Source organism: Phacochoerus africanus, chromosome 6 (assembly GCF_016906955.1).
Source record: "Phacochoerus africanus isolate WHEZ1 chromosome 6, ROS_Pafr_v1, whole genome shotgun sequence".
Classification (NCBI taxonomy): Eukaryota; Metazoa; Chordata; class Mammalia; order Artiodactyla; family Suidae; genus Phacochoerus; species Phacochoerus africanus.
In genome coordinates, this window is record NC_062549.1 from 8,318,973 (window position 1) to 8,346,255 (window position 27,283).

Genomic DNA, 27,283 nt, shown 5'->3' on the forward strand with positions numbered 1-27,283 from the left:
CCAAAGGGTGGCCCAACTGGATCATCCTACAGGGAAACCTGAAGTCAACATGCTCCCACCCCACACTCAGGGCTTCTGGATCAGCTTCTGGATCAGCTTCTGGGTTCCTCTATTCCATTTGAATGAAAAATCAAAGGACACCAAGTGCCTGAGAAGGGCCTCCAGCAAAGAAGATAGAACAGTAAACAGAAAATCACAACATCGTGGAAGAAACGGAGATTGCGTCGGGTGAAGCCCCGCCCCCAAATAATGTCATTAATATTCTTGGAAGCAAAATCCACCTCCATCTCGTTGAAGCCACAGCTGTTGGGATTTCCTGTAGAGTGTGGCCAACTGGAATTCTAACTGCTGCATGCGTTAAACATGAATTCCATGAGCTGTGGGATCCCAGAGTGAGATTATTCTCTACAGGCAATTTGATGCATTTCTAAAAGCTCTTGCATCTCTACCAGAAGCGTGGGTAGCTTTATATTTAAAAGGAGAAGCAGCGATGTGGATATTTCTGGACCCACAGAGCCAGCAGCCCACCAAATATGCCGCTTGGGCCGATCCCAGCAAGCTCACCTCTCCTCTGGAAGAGGGCATTCGGCCTGCGGGGCAGGATCCGTCTGCAGCCCCTGGGACTGGCCTCCATGACGTCGTCACACACCTGGGCCTCTGGGTAGAGGGTACAGGTCAAGTACAAGGGTGAGCTGTCTGTTATCTCTGCCAGCTGACAGAAAGAGGGCTCCTGGACACAGCCTGCAGGCAAGAGAGCGGTTGGGCTTTAGTCCTCGAGAGGCCGGCTGGGGACAGTTTACCTCTTCAGGAGCTCCTGGAAAGAGCTCTGTAGGGATTGGTCCTAGAGGGCAGAGGCCCGGGTCAGTCAAAGTTGTCCAGTCTGGAAGGTCCAAGAAAAAACCCCAGGGTTCTGCTGGCGGGGGAGCAGGCTGTGCATGAAACAGAGAGTCCGCGTGGCTCTGGATAAAGGCAGAGTCCAAGGGGCGAGGGGTGAGCTGTAAACCCAGCAATATGGCAGGAGAGAGGTTGAAACTCCACTGGCTCTGCCCAGGACCATCTCAGAGGCCGTCAGGCTCTCAGACCACAGGCTATAAACCTTGGTGATTTACAAACCTTGGTTTAAACCTTGCCTGTTCCCACTCTCCTGTCAGGCTTTATTTTCTCAACCCCAAGGTCAAACACAAGGCCTAGCACACAGCTCATGCCCAACACAGTACATGCCTGTTGGGTAAAGGATGGATGGATGGATGGATGGATGGATGAATCAATGGATGGGTGAATGGATGGACGGATGGATGGATGGATGGCTGGATCAATGCATGGATGGAAGGACAGATGACAAGTTCTGGGAGCAGAGTGGAGATTAACTTCAACATTAGCTTCTTGAAGACATGGGTTATGTCCTTTCTTCTAGATCACTCAGAACCCTAAGACTGCAGCCATCCCTAAGGTATGCCTATTGAACTTGATCTTGTCTGGGTCTCAAGGGTTGTTAACCTAGGCCTGTGATGCTTGGCCACAGGGTGGAGACGGAGCAGGAGGAGATCTAAGGACACTTACGAGAAAGGCACCATAGATGTGCCTGCTGAAGGGAAAACAGGTGTTTGAAAAGCCGGTGCTGCTGGCTGGGGAGGGATCTGTTCTCACTGACAACAACCTGGTTCAAGTCCACAGGAGAGAAAAGTTCTGCTGTCAAATCTGCAAAAGAAGGAGCGAGTCAGCTTCCTGTGCCTTTATCTCCATGGCCTGCCTCTCTCTCTCCTTCTCTCTCTCTCTCTCTCTCTCTCTCTCTCTCTCTCTCTCTCTCTCACACACACACACACACACACACAGTCAGGCTGTGTTGGGCCAGAGCAGCAAGAAGGGGAACACTGCTCACTGTGTTTGGACGCAGAGAGGCCCTCCTAGGGGACAGAGGAGCCCCAGGCCGGGTAAAGGCGCCTCACCCCCTATGCAGAGGAGGCACCCACAGGGTAATCAGCTGGGAAGGGAAACCCGAGCTGGGCTTTTCTATTCACCCTGAAGCCCTCCAGGGTCATCCGCTTCCTTCCCGTGGGAATCAGGCAATAGCTTCGTGGAAGCGGCCCTGGCACCGTGGCTAACGATGGATTTTACAGACTATTCTCAAGTACCAGGAAAACATTCTCATGTACGGGCCGCGGGCAGTCTGGCTACCCCTCGGAGGGGCTGCTACGGTTGGGAACCAGAGAGAAAGGCCCCAGGGCAGGCGGGCCAGCAGGAGTGTAGGGTGCTGGGGGGTGGAGGTGGGGGGCCTGGGGCAAACAGGAGAGCCGCTCCCTGATGGAGGGGGAAGCCCGGTTCAGTTCAGAGGGTGTTCACCAGGCAGAAATTTGAAGCACATGTTGCTGGAGCTTTTCCTGTTTCTCTACGGAAGCTGGAAACGAATTTTTACATAAAGTCTCCTAATTTAAAAAGATTGGCTGAGTTAAATAAAATTAAAAGTCTACCCTGCAAATCAACAAAACTCGTCTGCTCCATGAGCCGGGGCCCCCAGGACTCGGCTCTCAAGACCACACCACCTGCCCCTCCGAGGAGCCGTCTGTATTTATGAAATGAGTGGTGGATTAGGAGCTCGGAGGGGAGTCCACAGCCGTGGAACAGAGCGGTGTTCATGGGTCCGTTCATTGATCAGACCCTCGGCGTCACCGTCCTGTCTCCACAGCCAGGGACCCGAGGGTATTCAAAGGTCCAGGGCAGGTACCTGTTTCCTCTGGAGATTCTGGCCTTGGCTGCATGTCTCTTCGGCACCCCATAGACTCAGACCGAGACCCCATGTCAGAATCTGAGGGGAAAAAAAGACCGTTGTTCTACTACTGGGGAGGAAAAGGGGAGCTATTCGTCTGGTCAAGAAAACAGTCATGCCAGTGTGGGAAATGCCCACGGTCCACGGCCAGCTGCCCCCACAAGATCTGGAACAATTCCGGGGACGGAGGTCTGCGTTCTTTGGCCTTCTATGGAACATCTGGGGACGGAGGTCTGCGTTCTTTGGCCTTCTATGGAACATCCGGGGACGGAGGTCTGCGTTCTTTGGCCTTCTGTGGAACATCAGCCAACCTCTCCAGAAAAGACCCATGATTGTCCTTAATATTGAAACTATTAACATTTGCCAAGTCCTTTAGAGCTGACAGGACATGCTCATAAACACTGGTCTTTGCTGCAGCCTGCAAAGGTAACGGGGCAAAGTTTCCACCTGACTCTTGAGAAAACAGAGACGTGAAACAACCTAACCCAGAACACGCAGGTAGAAAGCAGATGGATGGGAATTCCAAAAAATTCAACGGAATTCCCAAGTTGGGAACAGGTCTTCCATGACGGGGAAGGGGGTTTAGCCGGGTCTTTGGGTGCATCTGCTCAGTGGGGCAAATGTCCTGGGGGAAGCACGTCTTTACTTTCTCACCAGCCAGCAAATCACTGACCAGCAATTTCTTTCTTCGTTTTCGTTTTGATGGAAATATCATGGGTGTACAATATTACACACGTTACAGGTGTAAAGGTCACACTCCGTGGACAGGCCCTCAGCCACAGGCTGTGTTGTGCGACACGGAAATGTCTAAGAAGTTGGAACCAAGATCTGGTCCCGCCCAGGACCTGCTGCGAGTGTTTCGCTTATCCTCTCCAAGTCTCTCTCTTTTTTTTTTTTTTTTTTGCTGTTTGGAAAAAGGAACAAAATGTCACTGCCCACATGTGTCATACACGTATGACTAAATGAGAAAAGTGTATAAACTCATTATATCAACTGAAAATGAACATGATGATGGGCCCTTCCTGTCCCTTTCCCGCCCACTCGTCTTCCTCTTCCTCCTCCTTCCTCCTCCTGCTCTTTCTTCATCCAACGTCATCGCCGCCGCCGCCGCCACCACCACGAACGCTGATCAGCGCTGGGGATGCACCAGGCACTGTCCCTGGCACTTTACAGCCATTACGGAGCCAATGCCCACACAACTCTACAAGGTCACAACCAGTTCTATGGTCCTGTTACCTATGTGTTCAAGGGTACACATGGGTGTGACACATTACCACACACACAGGTGGGAGGTGATGGAACCAGAATTCATCCCCAGTCACCCTCAGTCCACACTCTGCACTCTCACCATTGCACAGGTACAGAATCGGGTCACCAGTCCTACCTCTCAGGGGTCTAGGGGTCAGTGAGGACGGATTGTGGGAAGAGGAAGGGACACAGTGGTGGGGGATCTTGCCTCCCCCCTGGCTGGAGCCCCTTCCAGGTCAAGGCCATGCCTCGCTCACACCCCTCACCACGCTGGGCTCCTCCCACACGCCTTTCAGAGGCCCTGGCTCTTTGTAGCTACAAGCTCAAGGTCATCACAAGCCACAAGGTCATTAAACGCAAACGAGGGCAAACGAAGCATAAAGGAGACGCCAAACATGCATTTCATCTGAGCCCGACCTGTCCCACGCACCTACGGTCACATCACCTCTATGCTGGGGTCCAGGGCACACATGCCCGGGGTCCCATCCCCTCACCCAGAGCCTCAGGGAGGCGGGCCCCTGGGGCCGAGTCCACTTGGAGAAATGCCTCCCGTCGCTGGCAGAGGCTCAGAGCTCCCGTCCTACTAACAAGGGCAGCCTGTGGTCAGTGAACTTGATCGCCCAGTGCTTACTTCGTCCACCCTTTCTTAAGTTTCCACACTTTTCACTTTTGTCTTACACTTTGGTATCTTATCTGATGAGAGCTGGGGCCCTTCGGTCCCCGCTGAGCGCTCACATGGAAAGTAAATCTACATTTTCTCTCTGGGGAGCCCAGTGCCCTGCAGGTGAGAGGCGGGGCCAGACAGTCACCTGTGGTCCACGTCTGGCTCAACCCCCTCAGCCATAGAGCTTACCTTTCCAGAGATACACCTGCTGGAAACTGGTAAAGGTGTCCCGAGCTCCTTCCAGGGGTGTCAGACCTGCAAAGAAGATGTTTATTTGTATGAGTTGGAGTGTGCTTGCTCCTACTGGAGACCCACCACAACCGCACTGCCTCACCTCCTGACACTGGCCCCTCTTGGGCCTGAGAACTCCATTTCCCACACAAGGAGCATCCCCGAAGTTTCTTAGAGCTCTCTGCCAGCTCCTGGCACAAATCCAGAGCTGGCCAAAGTAGAGCTGTTAGCGTAACTGATGCCATCTTGGGCCCATGCAGTTCTCCGTCCTTCCACTGACCCGACCCGGGTCATACTGGGCGGTGAGTCACTTCTTTGTCACCAAGGGCTTTGCAGTTAATAGAGACTGTTCAACGATCCTTAGGTCCAGGTGGCCTCTATGCTCTGGTAGCCACCCCCCACCCCAAAATCAGGAGGACCCTGCTGGTGTCCATGAGGCGCGTTACCCGTTCAGAAATCTTGACCTAGGAATGCATGGCCTGTTTCCGAGCACGTACCCCCACACCCCAGGTTGACCTCGAGACCTATACTTGGATCTCTGAAATTCAGGGGCTTATCTGATGTGACAGAGGGGACCGCATGGTGTATCCCTATGACATCCATGCACAGCAGGGGCCCTCTGCTCAGTTTGTCTTCTGTTGTCACTACCTCCTCATGATAACACTTGCTTTTACTGCGATGGTCAGGCCAGGGCACGTTGAACTTTGTCACAAGTGAAATGAGAGGATTTAGCTATTTTTTATTTTTATTTTTAAATTTTATTTATTTTTTTGCTTTGTAGGGCCGCACCCACGGCATATGAAGGTTCTCAGGCTAGGGGTCAAATCAGAGCTATAGCTGCCAGCCTACACCACAGCCGCACTACGCCCCAACCATAGCAACGCAGGATCCAAGCCGTGTCTGTGACCTACACCACAGCTCATGGCAACACCCCATCCTTAACCCACTGAGCGAAGCCAGGGATCGAACCCGCAACCTCACGTTTCCCAGTCGGATTTGCTTCTGCTGCGCTAAAAGATTTTTACACCCAAGTCTATGTGGTAGAGTGACTCTTAGAAACGATAGAGACGGAGATCTATTTTAATCTGTGGTTAACACAGACGTACGTCAGGTAAAATTTTCGAAAGCATTTAGGCCACGCAGTATGATGCTCTGATAGCCTGGAAACGTGGGCGGAATGACAGCTTATCTGCAGGACACTTGTTTGCTGTCAGATCTAAGTGTCAAGCCAATGACTGCTGCAGACCCAGGCTCCCCTGAGGAATGCTGCACAGTGAGAGCCTGGGCCGCCACGCATCTCAGGGCCCGTCTCCGTTCTTGCCCCTTTCCAGGAATAGGAATCCTCTGGGGAATTCTGCGGGCGGGCCGCCCCCACTCAGCCGTCCCCTTTGTGACTGGGGAGAGCCGCCGGGGAGCCTTTCACTTCATCCAGGACATCCCGACGTGCCTGGGGTGCGGGAGCAGCTCTGCACAGAGGGGGAGGAAGTCACCCGTGCCCCCCTGGCTCAGAGAAAAGGGGGTGTTCCACACAGGGACACACAGGTCTCGTGCAGATGTCTGGCCCAGAAGGCACTCAGCTGTGACGGGGACCGGGCCTGCTGAGCCACTCGTCCCTTTCAAGGCAACGGAGCCCTGGGCCTTCCAGCCTGGGACATACGGTGAGTCTTAACCTCACCCTCGGTTTCTGTGCATTTCAGCACAACTCAATCCAATGCAATCTGGTTAAATTCAGTGCGTGAAGGTTGAGCGCCTTGGCGGACCCAGAGGGTCGCCCGACTAGTATCCACAGAGACTGTTACGTCGTGGGAGGCATCTTTGTACGTGGCCGCAGGGAGGTTATTCACCCCTCGGTGGTCTTCATGACTACAACGACCACCAAGTCCCCAGACGAAGGCACAGACCAACACTAAGCTGAAAGAGGGAATGTGGCCGACTTCTGCGGCAGAGCGGGGCTGAAGATCTGGCGTTGTCGCTGCAGTGACTTGAGTGGCTGCTGTGGCTCAGGTTTGACCCCTGGCCCCTCCTTAGACACAGGTGCGGCCAAAATAAGAAAAAGGGATAATAGTGCCATTCACCTCTTATCTTTATCCTCTCCCACCTCCACCTACATCCAAACTCATCTCCTCCTACGCCTTCTAAACCAGGCCACGGCCCCACCCTCTTTGCCAGCCTCCCAGTCATCCTCGACTTCTTCCTGGGCATCCATCTTCACACCCAACCAGGCTCGTTCCTAAACTGTTTAAGTCCACCCTCCTCTGAACCCTCAGCCCATCTCCCCACCTCATTAGACTTTCCCATAGCCCCTTGGTTCCCTCCCCTCCCTCAGACATAGTACAGCCCCTGGGGTACTTCTCCTTAAAGGCAAACCTACCTCCAATCCTGCAAGATTTCAGCCTTTACTTTCCTGAGGTCCACTTCTTGACCGTCTTAGCAGCCTCACCTCCAGCCCTGCCTCCAAGGCACCCACCCATCTTCGCAGGTGCATTCAATGCCTGCAGGCCTCTGCATCGTGGCATGGATTTTTCTTCTCTCTGCCTAGAATCCTTGTCCTCTTCGCCTGGTTAATTGCTACTCAGTCTTTAAGAATCACCTCCTTCCAGAAGGCTGCCCTGAACACGGCCTCTGGCTGGGTCCTGCGCCCCTCCTCTGGATTTGCACAGAGCTAAACAAATGCTTCTATCTTTAACCTCACACTTGACTCCAACTGTCCAGCTCCTTAACATGCTGGGAGCTTCCAGAGGTTGAGAACTGGGCCTTCCTCCTCTTTATGTCACCCGCACCCAGCAAAATCCCTGCCACTGAAGCAGCTGGTTCAGCCCAGTAAGGAACACAAGGAGGAAAGAATGAAGAAAACAGAGCCATCGATGATTTTCAGAGGCTACCAGGTAAACGCAGAGCCTCAGCTGCCCAAGCACAAGAAAGCACAGACCTGCCTTCCTAGTGCAGACTTCTGAAGCTCCACTCCAACCCCCAAACTGCGCCAGCTCAGTACTGCTGACCGTGAGAAGGTTCCCAGGACAGAGCAGAACCTCTTCCTCCTCCCTCTGGCTAATGGTCCAGACGTCTGCTCCGTGCCTTCCTCGCTCACTGAGCTAGAAGGTCCCTGTCACACAAACAGGCCTTCAGCCCCTGACTCGTGTCATCTGCTCTCTGTAACCAAGGCTGCAGGAACACACAGACATTTGGCGGGGTGGGGTGGGCTTGGGGGTGCTTAGCATGGAGCCTGATTCTTGAGGGTTGATGGGGGGCTGTGTGGTCTTAATTGACTCCAGGCCACTTCTGCGGAGATCACGTGCTGCATCTGGGGTGATTCATTTAACTCCGCAACCTGGAAGTAGGCAGGATCCCAAGCTGGAAAACCCAGGTTTCAGAGTCCAACTCTTATTGGCCATTTTTCCTTCTCTGGATCACGTCTCTGTGTCTCTACTTAAACCTAAACCTACTCTTGAATCCTCACCTCAGGCTCTGCTTCGTGCTAATGAGAGCTACTGTAAAGAGCCATAGGGCCTTCCTGCGTGTAGGGACCCATCGTACATCCACTCCAGATGCAGCTGGTGAGTGGGCATTACATGTGCCATCTAAGTCCCTCCATCTGGCCCCCAGCACCCCGAGACAATGACAGTCCCTGGTACGAAACAGACTCCTAGGGAGGGAACACCAGCCAACGGCTGAGCCACACCATCACTCAACATCATGAAGCCTTTGGGATTTAGAATAAACCCAAGAGGATTTCTGCCAAGACTTGTTTTCCTATCAAATTTTAAATCCCTATGGGCATTAGGGAACATCTAATCTGTCTGGGTGTGTATTTGTTTGCACTAAAAGACACTGTCACAAATGAGGCACGTGCAGTCCCAGAGCTTCCCAGGCCTTTTTCTTGGAAACAAGAAGATCAACCCAGCCAACCCCAAATAGCTGAACACTTCCCGAGATGCCCACTGGAAAGGTGGGAGCCACAGCCCCTGAGTGGACTCCTCTACTGAGACACACTTGAGTCAACCCAGGCACAAGAGTTACCCATAAATCTAGTGACAGGAAAGAGAAACCTCCTGGCCAGTGAGAAGCACGGATCAAATGACTTCCAGGTGATCCATGGGGATGTTTGATTGGGGCTTATTTCTCGGGGCTAATAGAAGTCTGCGCTAAATGCGCACGGGAACCAGGAAAGGATTGGCTGGCTCAACAAAAGAGGAGAGACATGCTGAAGGCCATTCTGTGGCCTCTGATCCTCCATCAGCCGCTAGGATGGGCAAATAGGAGGCCCACTGGGGCTCCTGCTGGGGCTCAGTGGTAGTGAACTGGTCAGTAAAAGCAGGGGTCCAGACCCGTCGGCCTACAGAGCGCCTCCGCCAGATGTGCAGGTGGAGGACCAGGGACTTAGGGTTCAGAAAACAGTACCTTAAGCTGCAGCCTGGACAGCATTATAGCTCTGCATTACACAAGGCATTAAGCAACGTCCCCAGTTTGCAGACGAAAACCGTGAGGCTCAGGGGGCTTAAGTACTTTGACAAGGTCATGGAACTGGGGGTGGAGGGGTGGGGAAGCAGGATCCAAGGTCAGTATTTTTGTTTGTTTGTTCGTTTTAGGGCTGCACCCGCAGCACATGGAGGTTCCCAGGCTAGGGGTCCAATCAGAGCTGTAGCCACTGGCCGACACCACAGCCACAGCAACTCAGGATCCAGGCCGTGTCTACAACCTACACCACAGCTCAGGGCAACACCAGATCCTTAACCCACCAATCGAGGCCAAGGATCGAACCTGCATCCTCATGGATGCTAGTCAGATTTGTTTCCTCTGAGCCACCACAGGAACTCCCAACTCTAGTGTTTTAAATGCAAACCATTGCCCGGGGATCTCTAGTATCTGCTGGGGACCCACCTCGCTCAGGCACTACATCGAGCTCTTGGCCTGCATTTCCCCTCTAATCCTTCCAACATCCCTGCGTGTCAGAGGTCATCGTTATCCTCATCTTACAACTGGAAAGAGCACCGCGCGGGGAGGTCGTACAGCCAGGAAGCACTCACCCTGGGATTTGAATCCCAAGGGCCGCTCCCAGTCTGCATTTTAAGGACCGTCTAACCATTTGCTCAGTGGAAGGAAAGGGAGGGACAGAGTAGGTCCTTGTCATCCTAGCACCTTCCCACATGCATCTAATGCATCCTGCCAGGTCTCCTTCCGTTGTTCAGGTACTCGGACTCCTCACTCCTCTTTCCCTCCAGCAGTACTTTCCATTAGGAAAGGTTTTTACCAGCTACTCACACTTTAGTAAGAACTTAAGTAACCCTGACCTCTTCATGTGGAAAGGAAAGATTTCTGCCCTCTTGCCTCAATGGGGGGTGGACTCCTGATCAGTCAGTGTTGGAGACAACCTTCAATTTCGAACATCAGGCATATACACCTCAGGCTGCCTGAGATACCCCAACAAAGGATTTTCCCTTCTCAAGGCTTTGCCCTCGCCCCAAAATAGACACACACACACACACACACAGGACACTGAAAAAGAAAACTTGAAAAGGCTTTGGAACTGGGAGTTTGGGACTAGTAGATGCAAACTATTGCATTTGGAGTGGATAAGCAATGACATCCTGCGGTACAGCACTTGTGATGGAACGTGATGGAGGATAATGGGGAAAAAAGAATGTGTTTAAATGTATAAGTGGGTCACTTTGCAGTACGGTAGAAATTGACAGAACATTGTAAATCGACTATAATAAATTAAAAAAAAAAAAAAGAAAGAAAAGGCTTTGGTAATCACTCCTTCTCCAGGAGACCAGACGAGGGCACAGTCTTCATGTCTTGGGCACGACCCAAGCACGTGCTCTGTGTTAAGCAATTCATTCTGGATTTATTGCCCGTGAATGGATCGTATGTCCTTCTTCAAATGCTAGTTTTCCCCCGGGGCTACCTCTCAGAGTAATGGATAACATATGTTTACCATCCATCATATAAATAAGTTATTTGATTTTATTCACCCCAAAAGAAACTAATCCTCATGGAATTCCACCAAATTCCACAATACTTTTTCCAGGCTTTGGTAAACAGGCACTTCACACATACTATGTATATTCTCTATGCCAGGTTTTAGGCTCCATGGTGTGAATCCAGAAATTAATAAGACACAGCTCTTACTGTGTATTATATAATAAATCCAGTTCTTAAAATTTAACCAAAAAAAAAATGACAGATTTTTTTTTTCTTTTTTCTTTTTTTTATGCTTTTTAGGCCGAACTTGCTACACATGGAGTTTCCTAGGCTAGGGGTCAAACTGGATCTGCAGCTGCCGGCCACAGCCACAGCCACAGCCACACCAGATCCAAGCCGCATCTTCGACCTACACCACAGCTCATGGCAACACTGGATCCTTAACCCACTGAGCAAGGCCAGGGGTTGAACCCGAAACCTCATGGATACTAGTCGGGTTTGCTACTGTTGAGACACGGTGGGGACTCCAACAATGACATTCCTAAACGAGAATGACAAGACCGTCTAACATCAACACGTGTGTGCTAAGTTCTCCGCAGGCAACATCTGTAAGTGCCAACATAGGGAAGCAGTTAAGAAGCTCACTTTGGAGCCAGGATGCCTGCTTTAAGGTCCCAGCCCTTCTCCTTAGAAACTCTGAGACCTTGAGAAGACCTCACCTCGTGTGCCTCCGTTCCTTCAGCTGTAAAATGGGGATAATGATAATATTAGAGCCTCCCTCACGCATCCCGTCAAGGATCCGTGAGTTAGAAAGGTCAGGACCTTCAACCCTTAGCCTAGGAACTGCTACATGCCACAGGCACGGCCCTAATAAGGAAAAAAAGAACAGGCCAAGACCTTGGAGTGGCGCCTGGCTCCTAGTAAGAGTGACGATGTAATAGACATTTCTGTCACTACTATTATCATCCAACCTCTCCTTTCATCTTCAAAGCAACCCAGTGAGGGGGGAACGGTCATTACCCCACTAGCAATTAGGCCTGAAGATATCCACTGGCTTGCTCGAGGCCACGCAGCTGGTGTCCAAAGCTGGGATGCAACACCACGAGCAAACTCTCAGCTGAGCTGGTGAGCAGCCAGAAAAAGGCACAGTCTGGGGGACAGCCCTCTGCCTAAGAGCAAGGCATGGAGTGTGTGCAAAGCCCCGCAGAGGAGGAGGCAATAAGCTCTGTGGGTAATCAGGGCGGGCTCTCGGAGGAGGTGACATCGAGCTCTGTGCCATGAGACTCCCAAGAGCTGCTGTACTGTGAAGGAGGGCCCGGAAACTTCTCTGGGAGGCAGGACCTGGTCTCCGCCAGCCCTTAGGGGATCACCTTCTGAGAGACCAACCACAAGACTCCCCTGACCTCGGCTCAGTTCCTCCCCTACTCTTTCTGGTCAACACCAGCTCTCACTCAGCCCAACCCGGAGGCAGACGGAACCCCAGGCTACAGGGAGGGTGCACAGCAGAGCAGCACGCCTTGCTGGTGTGGACAATGACAGTGAAGCAACACACAGAGCTAGAAGGCCGAGACTTACTCTTGAACTCCTGGCCTCCCAGACGCAGCGTCCCCTGGCGGCTGTCCTGGTCGTAAGTCACCCCAGGACACGTGGCATCAGCCTGGGCTTCAGAAGGGTCCCTCCAGTCTCTGACATGGCAAAGCAGGACGTCAGGGGAGCTCAGCAACCCACAGATGATGGGACCTGCAGAGTCACGAGAGGGAGGGGCGGTCAATGTGCTGGGGACAAGCAGAGCCCCTTTGGAGACCTGCCGCGTCTGTGCCCAAGAGGCTGGTGGGATTGGACAGGCAGCAACCCCTCGCGAGCGGACCGGGACACCGGACCTCGAGAGCCTGGTTATCCTTCCCTGACAGTCCTGCAGTTGTCTCACAGGCAAACTCCCAAGGGCACCCCAGGCCTGTGACCCTCTCCTCCCCCCATACAGCCCTTCTTCATGGGGTCAGCAGTAGGGTCATCTCCGATGCCACCAGGGGTCCTTCTGCCAGAATCCTCTGTCTCCATTTTCCATCTTTTTGAGGCTTCAAGGAAATAAAGAGTGGTCTCTCTCCCTCCCTCCGTCTCTCTCTCTACCCCCCCCCCGCCACCGCCCCTCCCTCCCCGCCCCCACTCTTATACACACACACACATACACACACCCACACACTCACTCTCAATCAATCAATCTGGAAGGAGTATTTAGATTCAAAGTAAGGGACTATTAAAAGCCAGGAGTTTTTGCACCATGGCACAAGCTTCCTTGTGAGGAATGAGCTTCTTGTCTCTGGATGTATCCAAACCACAGCTGTGTGCCCACATCCCCCGGATAAATAGAGAGAAAGCTACTATTAGATTTGGTGGTTGGGAGGTGTTGGACTATTTTGTCTTGAATATATCTTCTAACTCTGAATTTTTAAAAGGCTGCCCTAATGTTATGACTTTATTTAGTTGCAGAAAGGCCTCCAAGCTAACTGAATTTGATGGCAATTTCAAAGTGATGTGTAAATACAGATACCTCGAATGTTTTGGATGCCTGTGAAGTGTCACTGCCTGTGAAGACATTAATCCCCTTAATTTCTTTTCTTTTCTTTTTTTTTTTTATTTGCTTTTTAGGGCCTCACTTGTGGCAAATGGAAGTTCCCAGGCTAGGGGTCAAATTGGATCTGCAGCGGCCGGCCTACACCACAGCCACAGCAACTTGGGATCTGAGTCACTTCCGCAACCTACACTGCAGCTCACAGCAACACCGGATCGTTTACCCACTGAGTGAAGCCAGGGATCGGACCTGGGTCCTCATGGATGCTATTTGGGTCATTACCGCTGAGCCACAGCAGGAACTCCAATCCCCTTAATTCTTATTACAATATTATCTCCACCTCACTGATGGGGAAACAGCCTCCTGTAAGGTAAGGACATTACCCAAATTTACCAAGGTCCTGAAATTAAATAATTCCTGTATCATTTGGATACGTAACCCTGTTAGGCAGTATAGTGGCTCAGATACTCCTGGGGGGGGGGGAAGAAAAAGGAAACATATCACCTCCCAGCTACTGCTCCCTTCCTTACCCTAATTTATGTAAAATTCAGATAAGCTTCAGATTTCTCTCACTAAAATTTCCCCAAAGTAGATGACTTGTGGATGTCTTGCTTATGAACCTGACATTTGGGCTTTCTCTTGTCCCACTTTTAACCTGAATAGTTAAAAAGCCTCATCAGGAGTTCCTGCTGTGGCACAGGGGAAGCGAATCTGACTGGGAACCATGAGGTTTCAGGTTCGCTCCCTGGCCTCGCTCAGTGGGTTCAGGATCCGGCGTTGCCATGAGCTGTGGTGTAGGTGGCAGACGTGGCTTGGACCTGGCATTGCAGCGGCTGTGGGGTAGGCCAGGGGCTACAGCTCGGATTAGACCCCTAGCCTGGGAACTTCCATATGCCGTGGGTGCGGCCTTCAAAAGACAAAAAAATAAAATAAAATAAAAAGCCTCATCATCACTATCACCGTTAGCATCTCTGTGGTGAAAAGCCGCCTTAGAGACCCACCAAAGCGATGGTTCTCAACCCGGGGTTCTTAGGCCGATTATGTCAGAAACAGAGTTTTGAACATGCTTGTTTCTCAGCACCAACCACAGAGGCTCTGATTTGACAGCTCGTGAGCGGGGCGGGGGGGGGGGGGGGGGGGATGGCAGCTGGAACTCAGAGATTGTGAATGGCACCTCAGATGATTCTAGCGCAGAGCCTGGCTCTGGAATCCCTGACCCAGTTAGACCTGATCATTCCGGTGGAGACACGGAGAGGGAGAATGGCTGTCTGACTGCTCAGCCCTAGAGGAAGGACCAGAGGCCAAGAGGGCCTCCCCCCGGCCTGGCCGGAGCCCGAGCCCAGGGCGGCAGAGGTGCCGAAGAGCCTGCCCAGACCCCAGACTTCCTTTTGAGTTCCGAGGCTGCCCCTTCCACAAGCCACAGAACAGAACCACGGCATGAAACGAGAGGCGGGAGAGAGACGCAGGTAGCCTTCTTCCTTCACTGATGCTCAAGGGAGGACGAGAACTCCAGGTGCCTGAGAGGTGGCGCCAGCCCGAGATGAGAAGCCACTTTGCTGATCCTGTCAGCTGGCTTCAGTTACACTCCCAGGAGCCTCGGGCCCCACGAGTGCCCCTGAGCCCCACTTCCAAGTGGCCTCAACTACCTGTTGAGGTACAAGTAAGCTCATGAAATGCAGCAGCCTCATGCATTTTCATTACTCATTATCAGTGGAAACAAAGCCTTTTCAGGGTTGGAGATGGAGGGGCTGGAGCCCTGTGGGAGGGTGGCGGCGTCAGCGGGCAGGGGCCTCTACCAGAAACGAAATGACTTTCCAGATGGCAGGAAAAGGATGCCGTGGGATTCTGTCCCTGGCCATTGGCAGATCCAGACGAAGCTTCGTAAGTTAAAACTCCAGGTCTGCCCACCAGGCAAGACTGGGAAAAACATCTGCCTGATGTTTTATGTGTGTCTCGAAGAGACGCTTAACTGGCAGGCTTGCGAGCTGTGGGTTCGGCTCAACATAAGGCACAGATGGCAGGTTACACGGGGAGGGGAGGGCAGGCCAGCGGCTCGCCCGAAATGTCCTGGAAGAACATTTCTGCTTTCTGCCCTGGGCTTTCTGCTCCACGGGACAAAATAACTATTCCACACGTGATCCTAAGAGGAATGAAATCAACCTGCCCAACTTGAAAAACCCTAGGGTCTGGGGAGGAGCCCACCATCTGGGGCAGGGACGGTGTCCTCGGAGGAGACTTCACTTTGAAGAAGGCAAAAGTGCCCTGGGATTTGAATCAAAATGCTCCTAAATACAGACACACAGAAAGACACGGACAGACACCCCTCAGAGCTGGTGTGCGTCTGCTTCCAGAGCCACCCCAATAAAGCCAATATTGCAAGAGTGAGTCACACGGATTTGGGGCTTTCCCAGTGCCTACAAAAGTTGTGTTCACACTACCCTGCAGTCTGCCAAGTGTGTAAGCACAGCGCCACATCTAAGGACACAAAGTCTGTACCGTAACTTAAAACAGGCTGAGCATCATGGGAGCCTTCAGCAAGTGGTGATCTGTTCACAACTGCGACGTCAAAGATCACAGATCATCGTAAGGAATGTGATAATGATGGAAAAGTCTGAAATATTCGACACTGAGACAAGAAATGAGCAAATGTTGCTGGAAAAATGGCACCGATAGACGTGCTTGATGCAGGGTTGCTAAAAACCTTCAATTTGTTTTTTGTTTGTTTTGTCTTTTTTTTTTGTCTTTGGTTTTTTATCTTTTTTTTTCAGGGCCACGCCCGCAGCATACAGAGGTTCCCAGGCTAGGGGTCGAATCGGAGCTGTTGCTGTCAGCCTGCGCCACAACCATAGCAACCCAGGATCCGAGCCGCGTCTGCGACCTACACTATAGCTCACGGCAACACCAGATCCTTCGCCCACTGAGCAAGGCCAGGGATTGAACCCACAACCTCATGGTTCCTAGTCAGATTCGCTTCTGCTGTGCCACGATAGGAACTCCTGTTTTGTCTGTTTAGGGCCATACCTGCAGCATATGGGGATTGCCAGGCTAGGGGGTTAAATCAGAGCTGCAGCGGCCAGCCTAGACCACAGCCACAGCAACGCAGGATCTGAGCCTCATCTGCAACTTACACTGCACTTCACAGCAATGCCGGATCCTTAACCCACTGAGTGAAACCAGGGATCGGATCTGCATCCTCACAGACACTATGTAACGCTCTTAACCTACTGCGCCACAGTGAGAACTCCACACACCCAGTATCTTTATAGCAAGAGGTTCAATAGGACTATCACTCTCTCTCTTTCATAAAGAAGAGAACTACAACTTAGTCTAAGCACCTTGTCCAAGACTGCACAGCCAGAAAGCAACAGAGTCCAACCAGAACCCAGGTCCATCTGACCTAAGTCCTTCTCAAGCACCAGGCTACAGAGCCAAGGGCATGGGTTTGTTCTTATAAACAGAAGTCCCTCCCCACTATTGAGAGAGAACTGAAAATTCCAGACCTCTGGATCACAGGAGCTGGCATACAGCAGGTGCCCACTCAATAATCAGAGGGTATGGTCATGGGTGACGGGAAGGAACTAACATTTTAGAGCCAGTATGGCCACCCAGGCTTCAGACAGAGGTGGCAGGGAGATGCTGCTGAAGATACACCTGGGCTCAAACCTTAGCCCCATCACCATGTGCCTGTGTCATGAGCTGGGTGACGAGGAGCAGCTGGTTTAAATTCCGAGCCTCAGTTTCTCAGTCTGTACAATGGAGGCAGCAGGAAGGAAAAATGCGGGATGACCGTGTGGAGCGGCCGTTTGGCAGGTGACCTGCTGGAAGGGTCCAAGTACGCCCCTGACTTTGCGGGTGTGACTATCACCTGCTCGGTGAGGGGGGCTCGCCGGGCCTGCAGCTCCTGCGGCCGCATCCAGTTGAGCATCCTGGCTTTCACAGCCCTCGCCTTCCCCAAACTTGGAGGCCACAGGTCGTGGAAGACCAGCTGTCACTGTCACGTTACCTCCTTGGACTTGTGTGAGGATGAAGCCATCGCAACAGGAATCACGGTCACAGGCGAGGAGACAGAAGAGGTGGGCCTCGGTCAGACTGGCTCCCGAGGCCGAGAACACGACGGGGCTGTACAGTCCGGAGAGCGCGTTTTGGAAACCAGTTTGTTCGAAGCGTTTCCGACCAATTGTGGCAAATTCTTGGCCTGGGAAAAGGCAGGAAAAAAATTTCTTAAGATCTCCAAACAATGCCAAGTTGAGCAGAGTGTGCTGGGCATCTGAGAGTGGACCCTCTGATCATGCCAGGTGCAGAGTGCCTTCAGCCGATGCTCTCTGCACCATGAAACTTCTGGAACTCCTGTGTGTGAAGAGCGTGTAGCCAGCCAAAGCCATGGGCCCAAGTCAGCAGACCTGGACAGATGCCCACCATACCTTTGAGGGGCTGAAGGGGAGGTGTGGAGAATTGGCTTTTGCGATTTTTTTTTCTTTTTTTTTTTTTTGCTTTTTTAGGGGTGCACCTGTGGTATATGGAGGTTCCCAGGCTAGGGGTCAAAATGGAGCTACAGCTGCCGGCCTACACCACAGCCACAGCAACCCAGGATCCGAGTCGCATCTGTGACCTACACTACAGCTCACGACACACCAGATCCTTAACCCACTGAGCGAGGCCGGGGATTGAACCCACATCCTCATGGATACTAGTCAGGTTTGTTACCACTGAGCCACGATGGGAACTACCTATTTTTATTATCAGCAGCAAATACTGATTGAGCTCTGACTAGATCCCAGACACAGGACGCAGGCTTTACCTAGATGATCTCACTTCAAGTTCATTGCTCTTGAGTTAGGTTCAGCCTGCTCTGCTATCATGTGTGTTTCCACAGTCAAATGCTCTACCACTGAGCTATACCCCCTCATGCGTGTTTCTGTAATGCAAAGTGGTTTGAACACGGGCAGCTCAGCTGCTGCAATGCTGGGGTTGCACTGGTTGATCTGCAGTTCCCCGGCATGTCACCGCCTGATGCCACCAAACCACAGGCCAACACAGCACTTAACAAATGCATCTGAAGGCCGCAAGCTGCAGAAACACAGGACCACCCGATGCCCATCAGCCCACCTGCTTCCTCTGGCCTCCGAGTGGCTAGCGGCTCTGTCTTCGAAGTGACCACCACGATTTTCCCTTCTCTTTACATATCTGGTCCTACAGCTCAGCATCCTCAACCCTCCTTGCACCCTCTCTTGACAAGCTGCTCTGCCCTCCACATTTCCTGAAGCAGTGGTTTGTGATGGATTTAATGTGTCTTTTTGAAAAAATTCTGCTCACATTTTAAACAGCATTGTTATTATTTTTGTCCGTCCTTAGGCTAGAAGTGGCATGGTTTGCGTTTTGCCTGTCCCTAACTCTAGTTTTCCCACAAGCCCTGTTGTTTTGAGAGTATCTTTTTGCAAATATGAGATTTTTCAGTGACATATATTATATATATTATATATGTTATATTATTTACATATAAATATCTATAAATGTGTGTGTGTTGCGCTATAGCCAAAATGTCTGTCCTATTATTTTATGCATTTGACATTTGAGGAAAGAGAGTCTGACAAGTGAACAGTCCGGCTCCGGCTGACACGGCTGATGAGCGGCATAGAGAACACCAGAGCCTGTTCTCTCGGCCAACCTGACCTCCCAGTGGCCCAGCGGGTCCCCGGGTCTGAATTGGCTCATGTGCCTAAAGGTGGTGGAGACCTTGGGTGTAGGAGCCAAGCGTGCAGGCTTCAGAGGCAGACGGATATTTGTGCAAAGCTCCACAGCACCCCTGGCAATCGAATTCTTAGTCCTCAGCTTCCCCATCTGTAAGCAGGGTTGATGGTATGTAATCCTCACGGATGCTGAGCAGTTAAAAAGATACGCTGTACGTTCAAAGGCTGAGTGATGAGCCCGGAGCTTCGCGGATGTATGACAGGTCTCCAAAAAGCCAGCATCTTCGCCCTGCCAGCACCGGCTCACTCATCCCTTTCAGCCTGACCGCCCTGCACCAGGCGAAAGCCCTGCCTGTTCCCCACCAAAGCCCCGCTTATCTTAAAGGACCCGTCCCCCTTTAGGATTCTCCTCCCTCCCTTGATTTCTCTTAGATTCCGTCTGTGCCTCTGCAAAGGCTCTGTCATCCTTCACCCTACAATTAAGCCACCTGCAACAGCGACGTGCCCCCGGCAGCTGCGATTCCCTGCTTTCAGGCGCGGTCATCACAGCCACGTGACAACGCATATATCAATTTCAGTTCGCGGGAGTTCATGTGGCAATGGCCACATTCCAAGTGTTCTTTGGTCACATGCGGCTACTGGCTGTCACTTTAGAGCACGGAGATTTATGGGACGTTTCCCTCCCTGCAGGAAGCTCTACTGCACAGGGCCACTCGGGACGCCAGAGTCATGTCTCAGCCCCCTGGGCTTCCTCCCCACAGCCCCGCCCAGAGGACCACCCGCCCTGAGGTCTAGGCAGGAGGGATCCTCCTCACCCTCAGTCCCAACCCCTTCTCTGAAGCTCCTGGCAAAGCAGCTTCATGTCCACCTTCCTTTTCCCTTTTAAATTGTCAGAAAATACAACCAACAACTGATTGACCACTTTAACCATTTTTGAGTGTACAAGGCTTCAGCAGCATGGAAACCATTCAAGATGCTGTGCAGCCATCACCCCCACCCACCTCCAGAACTGTCTCATCCTTCCCACTGAAGCTCAGGCCCCATTCGACACCAGCTCCCCCACCTCCCCCAGGCCCTAGGAACCACTGTTCTGGGTGCTTCTCTGAGAATTTGGCTTTTCTAGGTAGCCCACGTCCATCTTTATCCCAATGTCCTGTTTCATTTTCATCAAAGCGCATATCATCCTCTGAAGTACTCCTATCTCTGGACCAACCCCTTTATCAACCAGTGACTCTGTTTAGATCATAACTGCATCCACAGTGCCTGGCCACGTGCATATCCTATCAGAGGTACTTGGTGACCAGGTATAAGATGCTCCATGATGAGCTGACCCAAATGGAGTCCTAGACGATGGACCAGGTCTGGGAGGGGAGATCTACCCGAGCTGGGGGAGGTCACACCTGAAGTCCCAGGTTCTACCTGGATGCTTCCTCTTTCTAGACTGCACCTGTGAAGTGAGGGCTAGAAATCTCTATGAAAACAAAAACAAAAAACCAAAGATCTTCAGGCACTGACTACTTTAGATTCTGAAATACCCTATGGCTCCTCCTCTAAGGTCAAGGCCATGGACTTTAAGTGGATATGAACAGAGGATGGTCCTGGAGACATCAAGCTGTCACGTCATCCAGGTCACCTAAGGTCAGGCAGGTGGATGAACGTGCTGTCTACCTCCTGGGTCCCACGGACCGTGAAGGAGACTTTCAGAAACTACGTCCTTTCCCCCTCAGCACTGGCATTTTATCCCCATTTCACAGAAAGGAAAATAAAGAAGTCATTCCTGATCAAAGATAGAGCTAGTACTTGAAGGGGTGGGAGTCTGAAGCCAGATCCACTAAATCCCAATCCTCCTTCTTTTTCCATTACACCAATATCTGGAATGGCTGAGTCTGCGCATTTTCTGTTTGAAAAATATAAAAGGCAAAACAAAACAAAAAGCAAAGCACAGTCCTGCCTTTGATTTAGTCTGGCAGCAAAGAAGCTTCAGAATTTCCCTTGCAATTTTCCCCCAAAGTACAAACTTTCAGGAGACGAGGAGGAAAAAATAACAAACACTTCACAAGAAATACAATCACAATTATTAAAAATGTGATAAAAGGCCAAAGTATGGTTTTAAAGAACATTTTGGGGAGGAGTTATTTATTTTGGTTTTCCTTTTCAGAATATAACCTCTATATTCTGTCATTTTTAAAAACAAGTAGTAAAAATAATTGGAATAAACCCTGGGGCAGAAATTCTACAACTCTGGCCAGAGATCAGAGAAAACCCAACTTGGCTGGACCCCATTCTCTCAGGGGATCGCTCATTCAAGACAGGATGGAGATATTTGGCAAAAGAAGGATCAGAGACAAAAATACACAGGCGTTCGTCCCTGCAGTGGCCTGAGCCTGCTCCCCAGGTCAGCCTGGGCACTGGGCCTGGGCAGGGGTGTCTTCTGCACTGCTGCCAGGAGTCCAGAGATGCTGGGAGCCAGGCCCCCTGCCCTGAGCTGGGGACCTAGGGGACTGCCATGCCTGCCACCTTCATTCCAACCCCCAAGTCCCCAGTCAGGCCGCCTCGCCTGTCCTCTGGTCCATAGTCATAGCTTTGGGTCATCAGAAACTCTCCAGCAAGAGTGAAAAGGATCGGAGAACCCCCTGCCGCACTGGTCCTTTAGCACCTGCCCTACACTGTTCCAAAAGCACAGCGTGTGTCACTTCGTTCGCACCTTCCGACAGCCTCAGTTCGCCTGTGACTCTGTGACTAACGGAATCACGGAAGCCCACAATGCCAAGGACCTTGCTCAGGATCACAGAGCTCACACCGGCTCAGGATCCCACAGCTCACGCAGCTCACACCGGCTCAGGATCCCACAGCTCACGCAGCTCACACCGGCTCAGGATCCCACAGCTCACGCAGCTCACACCGGCTCAGGATCCCACAGCTCACGCAGCTCACACTTGCTCAGGATCGATCACACAGCTCACACAGCTCACACTGGCTCAGGATCACACAGCTCCTGGAGGCAGAGCTGGGGCCTACCCACCTAGGAGGCTCCCTGCCCCCCACAGCTCCACCGTGGGAAACAAGGGCCCAGAGAGCAGGGACTAGGAGGACGTCCCAGCTCATGGGAAAGCTTAGTCGCGGCGCCGGGCTCAGGACCCTGCAGAGAGCTGTCACCTCTCCTGGCCCTGACAGACAGGTCAGAAGCGTGCTGGCCGTGGGAGAGGGTCACTGGTCTCCTGCACATGCCATAGGGACCAAGACATGTCGCTGTCTCCCTCTGTGAAGCCTAGCTCCCCAATTTACCAGCAATATGACTTAGGGCAACTTTCTTGATCTCTGGGAGCCTCAATTGCCTCATCTGTAAAACAAGCATTATGATCCAATTTTCCCCTTTTTCCAAGAATCTCAGGGAGGGCGGAGTGAAAAGGCGCCGGGGGAAGAGAGCTGTAAGCTACAAAATGCCAGGTACCGTTGCTACTCAAAATGTGGTCCAGGGACCCGCAGCTGTGGCAGCCCCGCCAGGCCACTTCAAAGGCTCAATCTCGGACCTAACCTGATTTGGTGCCTTGGCGTCTTAGTCTCTCCCCCGCCCCCAGGTGGTGCGCATGCGCACTGCAGTCTCCCCGGCCCCGCCCCCAGGTGATGCGCGGGCGCACTGCAGCGGGAGGGGGTCTTGCACGCAGGGCAGGGAGAGGCACGGGCTTGGAGGTCTGGACTGCCCGTGACAAGGTCCGGCAGCTTCGGGGAGGGCAGAGAGCAAAGGGAGAGGGAGGAGGAGGACCCCATCCCTTCTGGGCACACCCCCACATCACAGGCAGCCCCGTGAAGTTGCTGAGGGCACAAGGTCTGGCCTCAGCTGGCTTTGGTCCGCAGCCTTTGTGTTTGCCGCGCACCTCGGTTCCTCACCTGCAGGATGGGCCTCCTGGTTTCTTGGGCTGGGGCAGTGTGGCCCCTCTCGACCCACCCTGCGGGAAAGTAGCTCCAAACGCTGAAGGAGTTAAACCACTGAGGCCTGGAGCCGTCCAGCTCATTGACCTACCCTTTTTCAGGTACACAGCTGGAGCGACTCCATCCCCGGGTCTCACTTTGACCTGGCACGTGAGACTTCCCAAGCTGGTGGCTTTCGAGGTCCCCAATGCGTCTTCCTCCTGAAGGTGGAAGGAGGCTGTGTTATCATCCTGGGATATCTGACAGACACTGCCATTGATCAAACTCTAATCAGAACTAGGCAGGGGGGTACAGAGGCCGGGAAGAGAAGAGTCCTATTTGGGGCACACAGACATGTAAACAGGAACTTCCAGCCCAGAGTGTTAGCTGCAAAGACACCTGTCATAAAAGACGAGATAGCTACTCTCAAAGAAGTAGTGATTAATGCTATTGAAAAGGGGGAACTAGAAAATTTTCCCAGAAAAAGTGAATCTGGGTGGGGTTCTGATGTCTAAGAGTTTGTCAGATGGAAACAAGAGAAGGGGGATTTTAAGTGGAGGAAGCAGCAGAGATGGAGACCTGAAACCTCATGGTTGTTTTGATGACGTAGGTCTGGTGGTTCTCAGGGACTGGGGGTTATGGGAAGGGGGTGTGGGAGGAGGGAGAGAGACTCAGGGCCCAGCTTGTGGAAGACGTTGTTTTTCACCCGTCTTATATGCAGGGAGGATCAGAGGAAGCGTCTTTCGCTTGGAGATGAGGAGGTCACACTTCTAAAGACTCTGCCCATCTCACTCTCTCTGATCTGTATTTCCGCAGTCTCGAGGCGTGGGCGAGGTGAGGTCGATCTGTACCCACGGGTGTTTTGTTTCTCGTATCTTGCCCTCTCCCTCAAAGCTGCCCCACTTGGAGTTTCCCAGTTTAACTCCGGGAATTTTTGGAGGGTGGAGGCCGCAACAAAGGCTCTCTGAAGGCAACGGCACTCCTTGCTGTTTGAAAACCCTGAACTCATTGAGCAGGTGATGGTCTGGGAGGGAGGAGGGGCCTTTGGGGGGAAGGTTCCTGCAGGCTGAGGAGGACTGAGTTTCCCCTCCCAGGTTACAGGAGCCCTGGGCCCATCTGCAGTCAGGCTCTGCCGGGGCTGGGGGGAGCACCTGGCGGGCTGACCCCAAAACCTGGGGCAGGAGTCCGTTCCCCACCCTAAGCCTGGTCCAGGCCCTACGGCCCTGGGGAGCCCAAAGGCAGCGCCTGGGACCGAGGCTGCAGCTCTGGGCCGTGTGGCCGGGTCCCTCCTGCTCAGGGGTCCTACAGGGCCCCACCCCGAGAGGAGCCTTACGCATGGTTGGGATGGAATTCCTGCCAACCTGACGAGTGGATCACACACTCACAGCAATGGTGACAACTGGGAGAAAGGTCATGGGGTATTTCCTCTGTGACAGAAACGCCCTGTGAACTCTTACACATGTGACTTCCCAACCACCCTCTGATGGGGATGCCATTATTACCCCATATTTAACGGGGCCTCTGAGGAACCAGGGGACTAAAGAGCAACAAGCAAGTAGCGGGGCTTGGGCTTGAACCCGAGCTCCCTCCTAATGACTCTTCCTGTGAGAGGGTGTCTCTGACTGAGCTGGAGTTAGAGATCATTCCTCTTTCGGCTTAAAAAAGAAAAGAGGGAGTTCCCACTGTGGCTCAGTGGTAATGAACCTGACTAGGATCCATGAGGACACAGGTTCAATCCCTGGCCCAGCTCAGTGGGTTAAGGATCCGGTGTTGCCACGAGCTGTGGTGTAGGTTGCAGACATAGTTCAGGTCTGGTGTGGCTGTGGCTGTGGTGTAGACCAGCAGCTTGTAGCTCTGAACCTCCACATGCTACAGGTATGGCCCTAGAAAGAAAAAAAATAATAAAAGAAGTGTTGGATTTCTCATGGGCCGAAATCCACCCTTACTGAACAAGCAGCTGTCAGCAGAGGATCAGAGGATCAATCATCTGATCTGTTGGCTCATCGAAGTGCCAGCGGCTTAGGAAGCCCTCGGCGAGTGTCAGCCGTTTTTGTGTTGTTATTCATTCTGTAAGCTATTCTGACCCCTTAGGGAGAGAGTGGACTGTCCTTACATCAGGAGTCCCTAGGACTTGACAGTCTCCCAGGGAGCCACTGTCACAGACAGCCGTACCCTCAGACCCCTGGACCACAAAGGACCTGAGGGAGGTCTGGACGGTGGTGTCCCGTTAGCAGGATCACTTGCCGTGGACCAGCCAAGATGAGGAGCAGCACCTGGAGCCTGCTGGTCTTCACCGTCCCAGGGCAGGGAGGTGACACCGAGACCACGAGCACAGGCCTGGCCTTAATGAGTCCATGGTGGCGAGTTCTTGCTGAAGGTTCCCAGCCTAGGCCCATCCTCCCCCACCACCCCGTCCTCGCCCCCTTTCTCCTGACTGATGTTTGGTTTAAATTTCTGGAAATTCCTGGCCAGGGATCAAACCCACACCACAGCAGCAACCCAAGTTGCTGCAGTGACAATGCCAGATCCTTAACCCACTGCACCCAAACTCTTTTTTTTTTTTTGGCCACGCCTATGGCATACGGAAGCTCCTGGGCCAGGGATCAAACCTGTCCCCTGGTATATCTTAAGGCAGGTCCGAATCTTGATGGCAAAAACAAACGAAGGCAACATCCTCCTCCTCGGAGCACTTTAATCTTCAACTCAAAGAAGCGGACGCGTCCTCAACACTCCACAGGATGTTCGGGTCAGCCTCTCGACTCCGAGCTAAAGACTCCCGCTTCCAGAGAGGAAACTGAGTTTAAGGAACCTGCACGTGGTCACCTGCCCCAAGATGCTGGGGCTGAAACTGGATCCAAGACCCCTCCCTGCCCTCCTTGAGAGCCTGCACCTCCCGGCCCCAGCCTGAGTCCCAAAATTCAGAGATGCACTTTCCAGGCTGTTTTTGGGATGTCACTTAGGAATATGCACTCACGTGCCAGCCCTGGGCCCCAGGCAAAGGGCATGTAAGGCAGCAGTGTTGGTGCTGATGCAAAACTGCTAGCAAATCCACACGCCCTTAAACGTGAAATGACGTAGGTACAATCCACAGAATGGATTAGTAGGCAGCCATTAAAAAGAACAAGGCTCGTTTTTTTAGATACAGGAAGATAATTACTATGTGAGAAAATCAAGATTATGTATTTTAAAATATTAGCATGTAAACTAACAAAAAGATGCTTATAAATGCAAAGACATGTTCCAAATGTTCTAATCCATAAAAAACGAAAAGCGTGAAAATGGAGATTTGCATGTGCTGAGGAGTCAGGAAGTTAGGAGAATTGCTTTTCGCTTCCTACCCCTCTGTCCTAACTCATGGTAACAATGAAACTGCCGATACTCTACCAGCTGTGACCTGCAGAAGGAGTCATCTCATGTGGTCTAACTCGTATTTAACTTTTTTCCTTTTTAAGCCATAATACAGTCTTATTTCCACAATGGGAAGGGCTGCTGGAGTCTGAGAGTCAGAGGGTAGTCAGGGTTCTGGCCGGTGTCCCAGCGTGTCCACTAGCCCAAGCTGCCCAGTGAGATAAGCCGCTGGGGGACAGGAGGCAGAGCTCAGGGTTGAAATCCTCTTCTGACTGGTCAGGAAATGGTGCTGCTCAGATGAAGTCCCTATGCCAGCCTCTTCCTGAACCATCACTCGTCCACTGCAGCGCCAATCCCCCAGAGTGCCATCGCTTTGAAGACACAGGGGTACTGTGGGCCCAGCTGCTGGCAATCTCCTCCCATCAGACTGGCATGGGTCCAATCAGGGTGTGTCTGATGCAGGATGGACAAGAGACAGAACCACGTGGCTGCCATGACTTACCTGACCGGAGGACGTGCAGGCAATGTTGTCACTTGTCCAAGCATAGAAATCACAGGAGCCCTCCGAGCCCTCCAGGGACACTGTGAGGAAGCTGCAGGCCTCGTCCAGGGCACAGTCTGCAAGCACCACGGGACAGTCACCCATCTGTCTCCCAGGAGATGCTGAGAACCAACGGATACAAACCCCTACTCCCTGCCCCAAACACACACACACACACACACACACACACACACACACACACACACTCGTCTGTAACAGGGGTCACAGTGACGCTCCATGGATGATTGGAGGATTGTGAGACAACGCTCATAAAGATAAACACTCAATAACTGGTAGTTGTTACCACCCTTCTCTGGCCTCACCACTGACACAGACAGCCTCATCTCCTGACCTGGACCAGTAGCTCTACAAGGCGTGAACGTCCTTCAGTCCTGCTACC

The 27,283-nt window shown here is 52.3% G+C and overlaps 1 protein-coding gene across 1 annotated transcript in view; it reads right to left on the reverse strand.

Moving 5' to 3' along the window:
• The window catches only part of TG (thyroglobulin), a 222,338-nt gene that overhangs the window by 144,806 nt on the left and 50,249 nt on the right, over positions 1–27,283 (reverse strand). Inside the window, exons 24-31 of the mRNA XM_047783215.1 lie at positions 26,845–26,960; positions 23,107–23,215; positions 17,402–17,593; positions 12,405–12,569; positions 4,866–4,931; positions 2,723–2,803; positions 1,561–1,698; positions 565–741 (exon numbers count right to left, since the gene is read on the reverse strand). Coding sequence (XP_047639171.1) covers positions 565–741; positions 1,561–1,698; positions 2,723–2,803; positions 4,866–4,931; positions 12,405–12,569; positions 17,402–17,593; positions 23,107–23,215; positions 26,845–26,960 — 1,044 coding nt within the window. The remainder of the gene's footprint in view (positions 1–564; positions 742–1,560; positions 1,699–2,722; positions 2,804–4,865; positions 4,932–12,404; positions 12,570–17,401; positions 17,594–23,106; positions 23,216–26,844; positions 26,961–27,283) is intronic.